At 37.0% G+C, this 16,678-nt stretch overlaps 1 protein-coding gene across 8 annotated transcripts in view; it reads right to left on the bottom strand.

The window, feature by feature from the left end:
• Positions 1 to 1,604: 1,604 nt before the first annotated feature.
• The window catches only part of SEC24B (SEC24 homolog B, COPII coat complex component), a 104,788-nt gene continuing 89,714 nt past the window's right edge, over positions 1,605 to 16,678 (bottom strand). For all 8 annotated transcript variants that reach the window (XM_055385723.2, XM_031010336.3, XM_031010337.3 and 5 more), the window contains 10 exons: positions 15,429 to 15,552; positions 14,866 to 15,024; positions 13,971 to 14,144; positions 12,942 to 13,052; positions 11,597 to 11,772; positions 10,544 to 10,681; positions 9,325 to 9,429; positions 8,383 to 8,475; positions 3,465 to 3,568; positions 1,605 to 2,498 (listed from right to left, as the gene is read on the bottom strand). In XM_055385723.2, coding sequence (XP_055241698.1) covers positions 2,384 to 2,498; positions 3,465 to 3,568; positions 8,383 to 8,475; positions 9,325 to 9,429; positions 10,544 to 10,681; positions 11,597 to 11,772; positions 12,942 to 13,052; positions 13,971 to 14,144; positions 14,866 to 15,024; positions 15,429 to 15,552 — 1,299 coding nt within the window. In that variant the 3' untranslated portion in view covers positions 1,605 to 2,383. The remainder of the gene's footprint in view (positions 2,499 to 3,464; positions 3,569 to 8,382; positions 8,476 to 9,324; positions 9,430 to 10,543; positions 10,682 to 11,596; positions 11,773 to 12,941; positions 13,053 to 13,970; positions 14,145 to 14,865; positions 15,025 to 15,428; positions 15,553 to 16,678) is intronic.

Below are 16,678 nucleotides of genomic sequence, written 5' to 3'. Positions count from 1 at the left end.
CCTTAGAGTACTAAAGTTTCTCTCTCTTTTTTTTTGAGTTGAAGTCTGGCTCTTGCCCAGGCTGGAGTGCAGTGGTGCAATCTCGGCTCACTGCAACCTCTGCCTCCCAGGTTCAAGTGATTCTTCTGCCTCAGCCTCCCAAATAGGTGGGACTACAGGAAGGCACCACCATGCCTGGCTTAGTTTCTCTTGATGTTCAGATTCTCTCTTGCTAGAGGCAGCATGGTATAGGGACAAGTATGGTCCTGTGGTTGGGGGGTGGGGTGGGAGTAGGTTGTGGGTAGGGAGAACATTTGGATTTTTACTATTAGCATTGTCACTAATTAGTAAGTAATGTCATTTAGGGTGAGTCATTTAACCTCTCATTTCCAGCAGGGAATGTGAGAGTACTTTTATTTTTATCCAAAGAAATGAGATCCATGAAAGCACAAAAACAGTAAAAATAACCCACTACACAGCAAGCCTTTTTCTTTTCTTTTTTTTTTTGAGACAGGGCTTCACTCTATCTCCCAGACTGAGTGCGGTGGTGTGGTCAGAGCTCATTGCGACCTTGACCTCCTCGGCTCAGGATGTCCTTCCACCTTAGCCTCCTGAGTAGGTGGGACTACAGGTGCACACAATCCCTGGCTAATTTTTTTGTATTTTTGTAGAGACAGGGTTTCCCCCATGTTGCCCAGGCTGGTCTCGAACCTCTGGGCTCGAGCCATCCGCTTGCTTTGGTCCCTCAAAGTGCTAGGATTATAGGCATGAGCCACCACGCCTGGCAGAGTCTTTTTCCTTCCAAAGTTTGTTGATGGGGACTTTCATAGTGTACAGAATAAAATTATGTCCCATAATCTAATGGATCCTTAAGAGTTTTTATAGTAAATAAGTTGTTAGTGAATGAGAGGTTTCTTGATCAGAAGAAAATCACTTTCAAAATTCAAGATGGCAATCTTAAAGTCAATTAAATAAATGGGATAGTGACATGTGTTACTAAAATTTTCTTGCTGTAAGTGTGCAGGCAAAAATATCTAATGTAAATAAGAAAGACAATTTAAGATTATACTTACTAGTTAAGAATATTTTTGAAAGTAGCACCATTTGTTTTAGAATACAAACAGAATAAGTACTTGGTAATGTCCACAGACTAATGAAAATGTATTGATTCATATATATTACTTTTTTTTTTTTTTTTAAGATGAAGTCTCACTCTGTTGCCCAGGCTGGAGTGCAGTGGCGTGATTTTGGCTCACTGCAACCTCAGCCTCCAGGTTCAAGCGATTCTACTGCTTCAGCCTCCTGAGTAGCTGGGATTACAGGTGCCCACCAGCACACCTGGCTAATTTTGGTATTTTTAGCAGAGATGGGGTTTCATCATGTTGGTCAGGCAGGTCATGAACACCTGACCTCAAGTCATCTGCCCACCTTGGCCTCCCAAAGTGCTGGGATTACAGGCATGAGCCACCGCGCCTGGCCTGATTCATATATATTACTAACTGAAATGCAGTATCACTGCACTTCCCCAATTAGTAAATTCAATACATCCTGTATGTAAAAAAACCCACCAATCCCCACAAAAAACCAATCAAACAAAAACCCCAAAAAATCACCAAACCATACTGTCAAGCGAAATAGTTTTAATTAGTAGGCTGATCATAAATAAATCTACATAAAAGATTTAACAGAATTACAAAGAGTTTTGTGTTCCTTTGTGGACTCAATTCATAATATGCATTAGTCAACCTCATTCTCTAACTGTGACAAAAAGAGTTGTCATCCAACAATGCAGCACAGTTTAAGCAATTCATATGCTATAGTTACATTTTTACATTTTCTTTACAAATGTAACATTTATGTACATTATATATAGATTTTTTTCTATAGTTCATGTACTGAAACTCTATTGTTTTTACAGAGAAAATGTTGAATTCATTTAATGAATAAGAAACATTCCTTGTTAAAAAGTAATTCATATAAACAAATAACACGGTACCAATGCCTTTTGGCATCTCTTGCCAGAGTTCAAGTCCAGAAATGTTATATGAATTATAAGAAAAAAGAATTTATCTAATTTTACATTATGACATATCATTCCACATAGCTACATAAATTTGCCAGCTTGCAATGAACAGAGCACTGTACTGCCATACTACTGGAAATGTGTAGAAACCAATTCAAAATATACTTGGTGAAACAGCATCATCGTTACCATTAATTTGAGTTGAAAAAGATCTGTCAAGTTCTTTCTTCCCCTTTACTTTTTACCAAAGCCTCCGACAGAGTGCTGTGTGTTGCATCTTGTATTAACAAATGCCTTCATTTCAAATTTCTCACGTGCTTCTCTGACAGATTATGCTTTACCTAGGTTATAGATCTTTTTCTTATTCAATTTTATTCTACTTCACTTACAAATCTGCTGCTGAACATGAAGCAAAAATTCATAGTAAGAAAATGCAGCCTCTGTCCGGTCTTCAATCAAATGCTGAAAAAATTCTGCTTTGGCAGGACTCTCATCTCTGGAAGAAAGAAAAGGGCATTTGTCTAAACGTATTTAAAAGCCCTGATTTCACCACTTTGCAATCTAGCTCATAAAATTACACTTGTATCCTGTAAATTTATACAAATAAAATAAAAGTGCATATTTCTAAAAATAGTATATATTTTAAAAATTACTGGGCTGGCAGCTCACACCTGTAATCTCAGCACTTTAAGAGGCTAAGGTGGGAGGACTGCTTGAGCCCAGGAGTTTAAGACCAGCCTGGGCAAGATAGAAAGATCCCCATTGCATAAAAAAAAAAAAAAAAAAATTTAAAAATTGGCCGGGCGTGGTGGCTTACGCCTGTAATCCCAGCACTTTGAGAGGCCGAGGCGGGTGGATCACCTGAGGTGAGGAGTTCAAGACCAGCCTGGCCAACATGGTGAAACCCTGTCTCTACTAAAAATACAAAAATTAGCTGGGCGTGGTGGTGGGTGCCTGTAATCCCAGCTACTTGGGAGGCTGAGGCAGGCGAATCGCTTGAATCCAGGACGCAGAGGTTGCAGTGGGCTGAGATCGCACCATCGCACTCCAGCCCGGGTGACAAGAGCGAAACTTTGTCTCAAAAAAAGAAAAAAAAAAAATTAAAAATTAGCCAGGTGTGGAGGGAAGTGCCTGCAGTCCCAGCTACTCGGGAGTCTGAGTTGGGAGGATTACTTGAGCATGGGAGGTCCAGGCTGCAGTGAACTGTGATAGCAGCACCCCTGCACTGCAGCCTGAGTGACAGAGTGAGACTCTATCTCAAATTAAATAAATAAAGAAAGAAAATTAAAAATTACTAATACATGGAGATGTCAGAAAATGGAATACAGGGGATTTAAATCAAGTAACAACATTTTACCATCAGAATATATTTTGCTACTATTTAAAGTTTGCTTTGAAGACAAGCAATTCCACAGACTACATAGGAAAGACAACTTCATAATTAAGTTACAAAAGTACTTACTTTACTATGTGAAGGATTGGACTTAATGGTCTGCTGTCTCTAAGCCAAGTTATGAAGGATCTGGCTCTTTCTGATGAAAGTGTATCTAGCTCTGGAAGATGTGTCTGGTAAAAGAAATACAATTAGGAAACTTTGCTTTCTCATAGACTTCAGCAGTAACAGAACAAAATCATGATTCCTACTATCACCCCCAACTGCCAGCACTCTATTTCTTAGCCTCAACAGCAGCAACTACACAAATAAAATTTAAACTGTTGAAAAATCTGTTTATATTTTTCTGGATAAGTCAATAAAATATGTGCAATGACAAGTATGTCACTGACATTTTAACTGACTATATTTTTCTTGGTAAGTCAATAAAACATAAACAACGATTAGCATGTCACCAGTATTGTGTGGCGGCTTTATGTTTCTTCTAGAGGAAATGTTCAAATGAAGGGGGATACCATTAAATTCCAAATTCCCTTAGCAATTATATATGATTATATCCTATTCTAAAAACAGCCATTCTGGGAGAATTTCATGTTTTCTTTAATTTAAAGGCAAAGAATTTTAAAGTACAGTGTGGATATGTAAATATATTTTAAAACTATATGCGAGACTATTTTAAAAGGACCTAAAAGTCTATTATTTTTTATATACATAAAAAGGTAAGATTTACTTTCCTTTTTCAAAGCCAACTGTAAATTAAATAGTAAATTAACAGTAAATTAAATAATTCAAAAATGTAGTATATAACAAAATTTAAATAGACAAGTTTGGAATAATTATGTTTGTAATTCCGGTCAATATTTTAAAAACCATTTCCATTTTGATGTGAATTTTTTCAGATGTTTTCTAAATTATTACTAAGTATACAAACACATTTTTGAAAATACAAATGGGGATCATATCATGCATATTATTCACTTCAGGCTGTATTCTTCTTCTTCTTCTTTTTTTTCTTTATAAGAGATGGGGTCTTGCTAGGTTGCCCAGACTGGAGTGCAATGGCTGTACACAAGTGCAGTCATAGTACACTACAGCTTTGAACTCCTGGGCTCAAGCTATCCTCCTGCCTCAGCCTCCTAGCCTCCCAAGTAGCTGGGACCACAGGTGCATGGCACAGTGCCCCAGACTGTATTCTTTTTAATAAATGCACAGCTATTATTTAATACTATAAGCATGTGTGTATATATGCCTACTTCTATGAATATATCTACGGGACACATTCTTTGCAGAATAATTTACCGTGTCATAAAGAACATGATTTTCACAGACATTGTCAAATGGCCCTCTAAAAAGGTTATATAAGTACTATATATTCCAGTCAATAATGCTCAACAGTGTCCACTGTCCTAAACTGTCTACATGATTGCCTATTATCAAATTTTAAAATTTTTCACAATCTGGTAAATGAAAGAAATGCTAAATTACTATTTTTTTCCTAATTATGAGTGAGGTTAAATATTGTTTCTTATGACCTCTACTTTATTCTTCTTTTATGAATTGCCTATTAAAATCCTTTACCCAGTTTTGTCTGGAGGAGGCAGAAAGTAAGGAAGGTCTTCTCAAAGATTTGTAAGAGAACTTTTTATAGAGAAGTTAGCCCTTTTCAGTCTTATGAGTTACAGATAATCTTAAGATTTTATTGTTTGTATTTTGGCTTTATTTATTGTTACCAAATATAAATGTTTTATATTTGTGCTTTCAGATTTATTGATCTTTTGAATCACCGACTTACAAAGGCGTTACCCATTCTAATATTATTAAAAAAAAAAAAAAATTTGGCCGGGCGCAGTGGCTCACGCCTGTAATCCCAGCACTTTGGGAGGCCGAGGTGGGGGGATCACAAAGTCAGGAGATCGAGACCATCCTGGCTAACACAGTGAAACCCCATCTCTACTAAAAATACAAACAATTAGCTGGGCGTGGTGGCAGGCGCCTGTAGTCCCAGCTACCCAGGAGACTGAGGCAGGAGAATGGCGCGAACCCGGGAGGCAGAGCTTGCAGTGAGCCAAGATTGCGCCACTGCACTCCAGCCTGGGTGACAGAGCGAGACTCCATCTCCAAAAAAACAAAACAAAACAAAAAATTCACAAATATTTCTTCTAGTGATCTGCATGGTTTCCTTTTTTACATTTAAATGTTTGATCCATTTGAAAGTTATTTTGATATAAGGAATAAGGTAAATATCCAGTCTTGTTTTTTCCTTAATGACTAATCAGTGGTCCCAAGATTTTTTTTCTAATATTCCATTTCCCCACAGTAATTTGAAATGCAATCTTTACCACACTGTATTTTTCATTAATTAGATCTGTTTCTGAACTCTATTCTGTCCCACTGATCTGTTTACTGTGCCAGTATCATGGTACTTAAATAACTACAGCTTTAGAATAAGGTTTACTATTTTACTTAGAATTTATTTTCATATATTTCCTTCCCCCTTTGCTGACATTATTCTCCCTTTTCATTTTCTTATTATCCTCATTTGTTGAGTTTTACCAATGAACTCTTGGATTATCTGTCATTTAAAAAAAAAATCAAACAATGACAGATTGTAATAAGGATTACACTGAATTTATATTAATTTCAGGAAAAAGGACATATTTACATTAACAATAAGCTAGGCCAGCCTTCCCTTTAAATTAATTAATTATACAAATCTGTTTTCAGAATCATATTTCCTTGGTATTGGTTAGCATACATTCAATAAAATCCTACTGAAAAATTTGTGTTTAGTATAAGCAAAGTAACTTTTTTTTTTTTTTTTGAGACGGAGTCTCGCTCTGTCGCCCAGGCTGGAATGCAGTGGCGCGATCTCGGCTCACTGCAAGCTCCGCCTCCCGGTTTCATGCCATTCTCCTGCCTCAGCCTCCTTAAGAGCTGGGACTACAGGCGCCTGCCACCACGCCCAGCTAATTGTTTTTTTGTATTTTTAGTAGAGACGAGGTTTCACCGTGTTAGCCAGGATGGTCTCGATCTCCTGACCTCTTGATCCACCCACCTCGGCCTCCCAAAGTGCTGGGATTACAGGCATGAGCCACCGCGCCCAGCCACTTTTTTTTTTAGACGGAGTCTTGCTCTGTCATCCAGGTTGGAGTGCAGTGGCGCAATCTTGGCTCACTGCAAGCTCCACCTCCCAGGTTCAAGTGGTTCTCCTACTTCAGCCTCCCGAGTAGCTGGGACTACTGGCACCCGTCACCATGCCTGGCTAATTTTTTTTGTATTTTTTAATAGAAACGGGGTTTCACCATGTTGGCCAGGATGGTCTTGATCTCTTGACCTCGTGATACACCCACCTAGGCTTCCCAAAGTGCTGGGATTACAGGTGTGAGCCACAGCGTCCGGCCCAGCAAAATAATTTAAACCCAAAGTTAAAGTTGTTGGAAAACAGTTTGGCAGCTCCTCAAACAGTTAAACATAGAGTTATCATGTGACCCAGTAATTCTACTCCTAGGAATATGCCCAAGAGAACTGAAAACATATGTTCACACAAAAACTCGTACACAAGCATTCATAGTAGCACTATGCACAATAGTCCCAAAGCAAAAACAACTGAAATATCCATCAATGGATGAATGGGTGATCAAAATGTGGTATGTCCATACAATGGACTATTTTTCAGTCATAAAAAAGAACAAACTGGCCAAGCACCGTGGCTCACACCTGTAATCCCAGCACTCTGGGAGGCCAAGGCAGGAGGACTGCTTAAGCCCAGTAGTTCGAGACCAGCCTGGGCTACACAGGAATACCCCATCTCTAGAAAAAATATTTTTTTAATTAGCCAACTGTGGTGGCATACTCCTGTGGTCCCGGCTACTCAGGAGGCTGAGGTAAGAGAACTTTTTATAGAGAAGTTAGCCCGTTTTCAGTCTTATGAGTTACAGATAATCGTAAGAGTTTGTTGTTTGCATTTTTACTTTATTTATTTTTACCAAATAGAAATGTTTTATATTTGCGCTTTCAGATTTATTGATTTTTTGAATCACTGACACACACAAAGGCCTTACCCATTTTAATTTTTTTTTCTTTTTTTAGTTGGAGTCTCGCTGTGTCACCCAGGCTGGAGTGCAGTGGCACAATCTCGGCTCACTGCAAGATCCGCCTCCCGAGTTCACACCATTCTCCTGCCTCAGCCTCCAGAGTAGCTGGGACTACAGGCGCCCGCCACCATGCTCGGCTAATTTTTTTGTATTTTTAGTAGAGATGGGGTTTCACTGTGTTCACCAGGATGGTCTCAATCTCCTGACTTTGTGATCTGCCTGCCTCTGCCTCCTTAAGTGCTTGGATTACAGGCGTGAGCCACTGCGCCTGGCCCATTTTAATAGTATAAAAAAAAAAACCACAAATATTTCTTCTAGTGATCTGCATGGTTTCCTTTTTTACGTTTAAATGTTTGATCCATTTGAAAGTTATTTTGACATAAGGAGTAAGGTTACTACTGATTCCTACTCAGGAGGCTAAAGTGGGAGGACCACTTAAGTATGGGAGGTCGAGGCTATAGTGAGTCATTACTGAGCCACTGCACTACAATCTGGGCGACAGAGCAAGACTCTGTCTAGAAAAAAAAAAAAAGAACTACTAATATAAGCTACAACATCAATGAATCTTAGAAACATTAAGGAAAGTGAAAGAAGCCAAATACAAAAGGCCACATATTACCATTTATATAACATATCCAGAACAGGCAAATCCATAGATAGAAAGTAGATTAGTAGTTGCCTGGGGACAGGGATAGGGAAGAACTGGGAGATATGGGGTTCTTTTAGGGTGATAGAAATGTTCTGAAACTAAATAGTGGTAATGGCTGTAAAACACTGTGTAATACCAAAAATTACTGAATTGTACATTTTAAAATGGTGAATATTACATGAATTTTACATCAATAAAAAAAAATGAGCAAACAAAAGGTTAAAGGTGTATAAAATCTACTGACCATTTTCTGTGGTATTGATGCAAAATTAGTATATCCAAGCACATCCTCTATGAAGTTATTGTCACAGCCTTTCCCAACCCAAATGTAAAAAACCTAAAAAGAAAAAGCAACAAAATATTAAAACTCCCTAATAGTTAATTTATTTTAATTAATGTTCTCAAAATTATCACCTCAAATAAGGTAGAAACAAACAGAAGAGTAAAAAGGAAATCTATAATTGTTACATTGTGAATCTATATGTAAGAATCCAGAGTGGTTCACATCTTCTTTGATTAAATGTTAAGGCTTACCATAAAATATATTTTACCTTTTGCACTTATTTTCCCAATAGAAATATAATCCTTTAATCAGTATAATTGACTCACTGTATTTCCCATCCACTATTTCATTACTGTCTGTGTATTTTCACTCATGCATTTCTTCCTCTTCTGTGGCTATCCAAATCCTTTTTCTGCTCATAAGGCATCATTTTGAAGCCATCTTAACCATTCTAACTCCCTTCAACAACTACCCCTGCCCAGTGATTTCTCTTGAACTCCTAATCATTAATGAGATTTCTGACAATGGATGTAAGTTGAACTAGATAAACTCTTGAAAGACTTTTAAATTCTAGACTCTAGATGGTAAAGTCCCTAAATATAGGAATTTACCTCATTAGTTCTCTTCATCAAGTATATATAATTCATGACAGTAAATAATCCATATTAAAATGTATTACTCTATCAGTATTATCAATACAAATATCAATAACATCAATATAACATGAAGTCCAAATAGAAAAGTTTAAAGTAAATTGACCTCCAGTGCTAGTTACCAATTTCAGCTCCTAATCCTAATTCACCTTTCACTGCTTGCTCTGTGATAACAGCTGGACCCTATAAGTGTTTCTTTGTTTTTGGTCAGCTCAAACAGTGTTAAGCTTTGCCAGTAAAGGGTGCTTACAGAGCCACAGTCCATAAGGAAAGCACCTTCTCTTGTCAGCTTCTCTGCAGACAATTTTTGAAGAGGTGGCTGTGGTACAACCCTGTCATTAACATGTACTGCACCCTGAAAAGAAAAAGAGAGAATGTGAATGAGATTACATTACTATCATCACAGTTTGGGAGCTAATGGTCACTAACCCTTTATGAAGCATTGGAAAATAACACTTGAGAGTTCTGCATGATATAAAAAATACTGATTATATGCTACCACCTTGGCTGTAGAATCAACACACTCAAATGTATTCAAATTTAAAAAGTAAAAACATGAATACATAAAATGATCTGTCACATTCCCTTCCCTTTTAGGGTGGGGTCAGAATATATTACAAGTGTGACTACTGGCTCTGTTGCATAGCCAGCTTTTTTTTTTACATTTATTTGGCAACATAACATTATGTTTGGAATACTAATTCCAAAGAATACAGTTTTCACACAGGGAAGATAAAAGACACTACATATTTGCACATTAAAATTATTATTGGATACCAGATTTGGTTTACTATATAATCAAAATTGCAACTGATCTTATCAAAAGCAGTCAATATTGGCCAGGTGTGGTGGCTCATGCCTGTAAACCCAGCACTTTGGGAAGCCGAGATGGGCAGATCACTTGAGGTCAGGAGTTTGAGACCAGCCTGGCCAATATGGTGAAACTCTGTCTCTACTAAAAGTACAAAAATTAGCCAGGCGTGGGGGCATGTGCCTGTAATCCCAGCAACTTGGGTGGCTGAAGCAGAATTGCTTGAACCTGGGAGGCAGAAGCTGCAGTGAGCCGAGATCACACCACTGCACTCCAGCCTGGGTGACACAGCAAGATTCTGTCTTTAAAATAAAATTTAAAAAAAAGAAAATAAAGAGAAGCAGTCAATATCTACAAAATATAAATGGAAATGTCCACTCTACAACTTAGCTTTGTAATACATATTATAAGCAAACCTACAAGACAAATTACTTCTGATATGAAACTATTTTTTAAAACTACTTAACCACTGATGGTATTTAAGAGTCCTGCCATCCAATCAGATCCACAGCCAGTGTCCTTATTTAATGTATTACTACCACAAGGGGAAAAGAGTTAAAAAGAAAAACCAGTTGATAGTATATTATCATCTTAGCTGTAGAACAAGACACTCAAATATATTCAAATTTAAACATTTCAAATGCACTAAAATATATACCTCATCTGTCAATCTGTCTATCCTGTATAAGTTGGGATGAATCATTTTCATTAGATGAACAAGTGGCTGAGACTTTATCTGACACATGGCGTATACACGATCATCCAGCCGTGTGCTTGTACCCGTTCTAAATGCTTTCTACAAGGAAAAAGATAAACGTTTTCAAGTAAAATACAAACATGGTGGACAAATATTAAAACAAATATACACTGTCAATCATGGAAAAAGCATGGCCTTTAAATCAGACAGACCTAGATTCAATTCTCAGCTCTGACATTTAATAGGTATGTGATGCTGGAGCAAGTTACCTAGCTCCTCTGAGCTATACTGTCATCATGAGAAAAACAGGGAAAATAATACCTCTTTAGGTTGTTGAAAGGATTAAATAAAATGATGCATTGACACCTTTTATGGTGCCAGAGACATGGAAAGATGCTTAATATTAGTTCCTGTCCTTAAAGAGTCTCTTTCCAGAGGACATATTAAGAGTGAGCTATGACTGCACCATTATGCAAACTGCTCACACACATTAAAGAAGACAGAATATGGTTTCACTAAAGTCATCATGTATTTGTATACCTTCATTTTCCACTGATCTTTTCTTTTTTTTTTTTTTTTTTTTGAGACGGAGTCTCGCTCTGTTGCCCAGGCTGGGGTGCAGTGGCATGATCTTGGCTCACTGCAACCTCCGCCTCCCAGGTTCAAGCAATTCTCCTGCCTCAGCCCCCAGAGTAGCTGGGATTACATGGGCGTGCCACCAGCTAATTTTTGTATTTTTGGTAGAGGCGGGGTTTCACTATGTTGGCCAGGCTGGTTGCAAACTCCTGGCGTCAGTTGATCCGCACACCTCGGCCTCCCAAAGTGCTGGGATTACAGGCGTGAGCCACCATGCATGGCCCCATTGATCTTTTTCTATTCTTCAAAACTCTTTCAATGCTAAAGTGAATAATCCTCTAGTTAAGTATTAGAAAACAACCTAGATTTCCTTTCTTCATATACATATCTGAGAATTTTAAAAAACAATATTAAATATAGCAATGTATAAAAAGCTACCTGTTTGAGAAGGGCCAAAACATAGAGAGGAAACAACTTGAGGGAGCTGGGCGCCATCAATGCAGAGTGCTGTAAATTTGAGACAGTTGAGCCATATGCAGACAATGAGTCCACTACAGCATTCACTAAGGCATCTCTTGCATCTGACAGACTTGATGAAATGGACCGATCCACAGCTGAAAAGCAACCAAAGTGAAAGGTATTTTAACCATTAGAATCCAATGGGCACTATAAGAGAGAAAATTTATACGCATTATTTAAGAAACAAAATTCAGCTAAGGTTTTAGGATGGAAAAATGCATTTCATCAGCTCCCTCATTTCAAATGTCTTCTTATACATTTTTTTCTGAAATAAATCTGACAATCAGAACAAGTCTAGATTCTTTTGGACATTTTTGTTTTAATCTCTTAAGTCTAAAAACATTTAGCCAGGCTGGACATGGTGGCTCATGCCTGTAATCCCAGCACTTTGGGAGGCCAAGGTGGGAGGATCACTTGAGCCCAGGAGTTCAAGACCAGATTAGGCAACATAGTGATACCTTATCTCTACAAAAAATAAAAAAATTAGCTGGGCATGGTGGCATGTGCCTGTAGTCCCAGCTATTTGGGAGGCTGAAGTAGGAGGACTGCTTGAGCCTGGGAGGTCGAAGCTGCAGTAACCTGTGATTGTGCACTCTGGCATGGGCGACAGAGCAAGACCCTGTCTACAAACAAACCCCAAAACATGTAGCCCCTATTGATATTAGTGAAATGCATATTTTTCCATTTACTTCTGAAAAAGCCTTGGGAAGGTTTCCATTACTCAAACACCTTCAAGGACATTTCAGTTTTTACCACATTTTTAGAGATTATGAATTCCCTCAAAGATTTTGAAAGTAAGATTAAGGAAGAAATGTGAGGACAGTCTGATTCACAATGCAGTAAATAAAAATGTAAAACATATGCTTTTAAATAAGAGAAAATCCTAGCTTCAGTTTCTTTCTTTTTTTTTTTTTTTTGAGACAGAGTCTCACTCTGTTGCCCAAGCTGGAGTGGAGTGATTGGAGTGATGCGGTCTTGGCTCACTGCAACCTCCGCCTCTCAGGTTCAAGCAATTCTCCTGTCTCAGTCTCCTGAGAAGCTGCGATTACAGGCGCCTGCCACCACGCTTGGCTATTTTTTCGTATTTTTAGTAGAGATGTGGTTTCACCATGTTGGCCAGCCTGGTCTCAAACTCCTGACCTCGTGGTCCACCCGCCTCAGCCTCCCAAAATGCTGGGATTACAGGCGGACGCACTGCCACAGCCAAGCTTCAGTTTTTAAGATAGAAAAATACATTTCACATGTTCCTTCAATTTTTACTCACCCATGTTTGCCAGAAGGCAGATGGCAGCTTGTACATCCACTCCCGCATATACATCTGCTAGTGAACTTACCACTGGCAAACAAAGTGTATGTACTCTAATTCTCCGCTCACCTAAAAAAAAAGTCATTGAAAATACATTAGATCAAAAAGGAAATAAAGCAAAGCAAACATGTCGAATACTTTTTTTCTTTCTTTCTTTTTTTTTTTTTTGAGACGGAGTCTTGCTCTGTCTCTTAGGCTGGAGTGCAATGGTGCGATCACAGCTCACTGCAACTTCTGTCTCCTAGGTTCAAGTGATTCTCCTGCCTCAGCCTCCCAAGTAGCTGGGATTACAGGTGCCTGCCACCATACCCAGCTAATTTTTGTATTTTTAGTAGAGATGGGGTTTCACCAGGTTGGCCAGGCTGGTCTGGAACTCCTGACCTCAGGTGATCCACCCACCTCGGCCTCCCAAAGTGCTGGGATTACAGGCGTGAGCCACCGCCACGCCCAGCCACAAGTCGAATTTTTATTCAAGTTATTGTTTTGGCTAGATTACATCACCAACAGGATTTTGAGATGTAAAAACCAAGTTTTACAATGAACATTTTTAAAAGAAAATTAAACACTCTCCAAATCTGCAGAGTATGAACATACGCTATATCACTCATTCTAAATTATATCCTATAGAGTAAAATACCAGAAGACTTAACTGTCAAGTAACAAATGAAGGCCTTAATTGCTAAGCAGTTTTTTACTTTTTGGGGCAAGAAATAATACAAAGAATGGCATAGCTGGATTTAGCATGAATTGTTTTGAAACAAGATTCTAAGAATACAAGTCTTCCATAAATTAAAAAAGTGTACTATTTAAAGATTCAAAAGTGAGAGTTAAAAAAAGAAAGAAAATAACAACATATGTTTGATTAACTAATACAAATTCCATTACTTCCCACTGTGTATTCATTCTTTTTCCCCACTCCACTAAAGGCCATGTGAAAGGAGGGAGGAATTACTGCTGCAGACTATATTTCATTTCTGTTAACATTACCTTTGCTTGATGTATATAATAGGGCTGTTTGAAAACATACTAAGGAAGTATCTGTTAAACTTTCTTCAATTGACAACTGCACCGCAAATCCAGCATCAGGATTGATGTTGGCAAGGGATAACAAATCAGTAGAACGGACAAAGAAGTTACCGTGAAAAGTGTGCATTGAAAGACCTAAAAAGGAGAAAATCATAAAAAATGAAGTTAACAATAGTATCTTCACCTCAAGCTAAAGTTACTTTTTTAAGTCAAAGATGTTTATAATTTTGAATCAAAAGGATAACTGGGGAGTCAAGGTTCAAGCATAGGCAGAGTTTCTAAAATATTAATTCAAAAAAACTAGTGGACGTTATATAAAAGGGAGACTATACATTTCACTTGTATTGACACCTAACCTTATTTACATTTTCTCACATGTGACTTGAAGGCAGACATAATCTGACTAAACATTTAATTTACAAAATTAAACAAATGAGGGTTATTATATAACTCATCCTAGATTTAAAATAAAGGTAAAATAAAGGATTAAAACAAATATTCACATAAAACCAAGGAAGTGTACATTAAATGATTATGAAGGCAAAGACCCTTAATTTGACAATTCTTATTTAAGATCTTCCCTATTCCTCTAATTCTCCTTCTAAAATCATTTCTAATATAGGCTTTCTCTTAGGTTCTTCTGAGTAAATCAAACATTACTTTTGTCTACTTATTCAAGTTATTTTTAAAAATTGGGCAAGGATTATTCAATAACTATTATCTATTTAAAACATGGTATAGCTAACGAGATCAAACAGTCTTCCATCATGAACAGTCAGAGGTAGTCAATACATGGAATGCTCACTGACTTTGATACAAGTATTTAATATAAAATATAACTTTTACAACTTCATACCTTTAGTACACCTTATTCTCATAACAGCTTCAAACCCAATTTTTCTTGTGAGATACCGTTTTAGGTCTTTTTGTAACTTTTCTGCTTGTGAAGGATTGTGAGTATAGTGGAATGATGGATAATAATAGATGCACCCTGCAGAATACTTGGACATGCAAGCTTTAGAGAGAAATACAAAAAGCATTAGCTATAGAAATAATAATATTCTACTTCTCCAACAGTAGTACAGATTCTACATTATGAAGAAATCTAAGTCATGAGAAAACCTAAGCCATCAAAATAAGAACATACAAATCTGAGAAAACAGTAATATCTATAAAATATATGATAAAGTTTACTGTTGAGCAGAATGGTAAGGGAATCATGCTATCTAAACAAAATACAAGTGACATTTTATATTTGTATAGTGCTTTAAACTTTACTGGTAGTTTTCATAGATATTGTCTATCTAATGCACATGACTTTCTCCCTAAAATATAGAGAATGCTTACTGAAGAGTTTAGATTTAATTATGCATTAAAAATGTTCATTTAAACAAATGTACCCATGATGACTTTCCTTACCTAGAGAAGCAAGATCAGAATACTGTGAACTTAAAAGGAACAAATCCACTGCAGTTTGCTGTCCCGAGCAATCTAATGCAAGTTTCTTATAAAAATCAGTTGCAGGGCCTAGATGTTGTACCACCTAAGTCAACAGATCATATAGTAAGAGCTAGCAATCTTTATGCTCATATTTTCATGTCATTTTTATAACAAAAAGGATATCCTCTGCCTCCCTACCAAACTAAGAGTTTTCTAAATGTCTAGGCATTTGGTGCAGATTTCCTATGATAATAATAATGATAGATAATCTTTATAAAAAACACTTATGTGCCAGCACTGTTTCACACAAATTAATTTTCATAACACATCTCATATGGTTTTTATCATCTACATTTTCAGACGAAGAAACTGAGGCAATAACTGATTAAGTAACTTGACCAAGATTACATAGATATTGAGAAGTGGATATTGGAATATCAACCCAAGAAATCTGGCTGCAGAATGAGTGCTGTTAACCATTATTAAATATTGTTAAATAACTTAAGAGAGTAAAAGATTAAGGAAGGTGTTTCTTTTGGTATGAGAAGACTTGAGCTGAGAAGGTGACACTGGAGAGAGTCTCCAAGTTCTTAATCACCATACAACATTTCCTAAAAAAAAGTTTCAATCCTCTTAATTACACTGCATGATGATTATATTAGAGCTTACTCTAATATAAGGAATTAAGGATATGAAGGAATATGTAAACCAGAACAGATACTGAAACTTTAGAGTCCTAGGCAGACAGATAGAGAATATTTTTGAAAGTTAAATGAGAAAACAAAACAAATCAAAACAAAACTCTATCAAAGGATTCAGTAAATATATATCAGCTTCCTGTGTTCAAAACACCACAGTAATTTATAATGGATTGTAATGGGTCAACGAACTAAATGCCAGCTACACTTGTTGATGAGTTTAAAATACATACTTATTTTAAAATTAGCTTCCTTCTCAAATGCAATTTTAAAATACAATTTCTATAAAGGGTGAAATATGGTGCCTTTTTTTCTCTAGCATATTGGTGAAGAATAAAAAAAGCAATGCTACTTAATGGTGGTTACAGGATGAGAGTCCTTAAGAAGAGAAGTTGATTAAAAAACCCAAATAAACAAAACATTCTTTATTTAATAACTTAAAGATTATGCCCTTTAACCCAATAATTTCACTTCTAGGAATTTATCCTAAGGCAAATCTGGATATGTGGCTAAAGATTTATGACACTATTA

The sequence above is a fragment of the Gorilla gorilla genome, chromosome 3, assembly GCF_029281585.2.
Source record: "Gorilla gorilla gorilla isolate KB3781 chromosome 3, NHGRI_mGorGor1-v2.1_pri, whole genome shotgun sequence".
Lineage (NCBI taxonomy): Eukaryota > Metazoa > Chordata > Mammalia > Primates > Hominidae > Gorilla > Gorilla gorilla.
The sequence above is the reverse complement of the archived record's forward strand: the minus strand, read 5'-3'. Positions and strand labels throughout refer to the sequence as shown.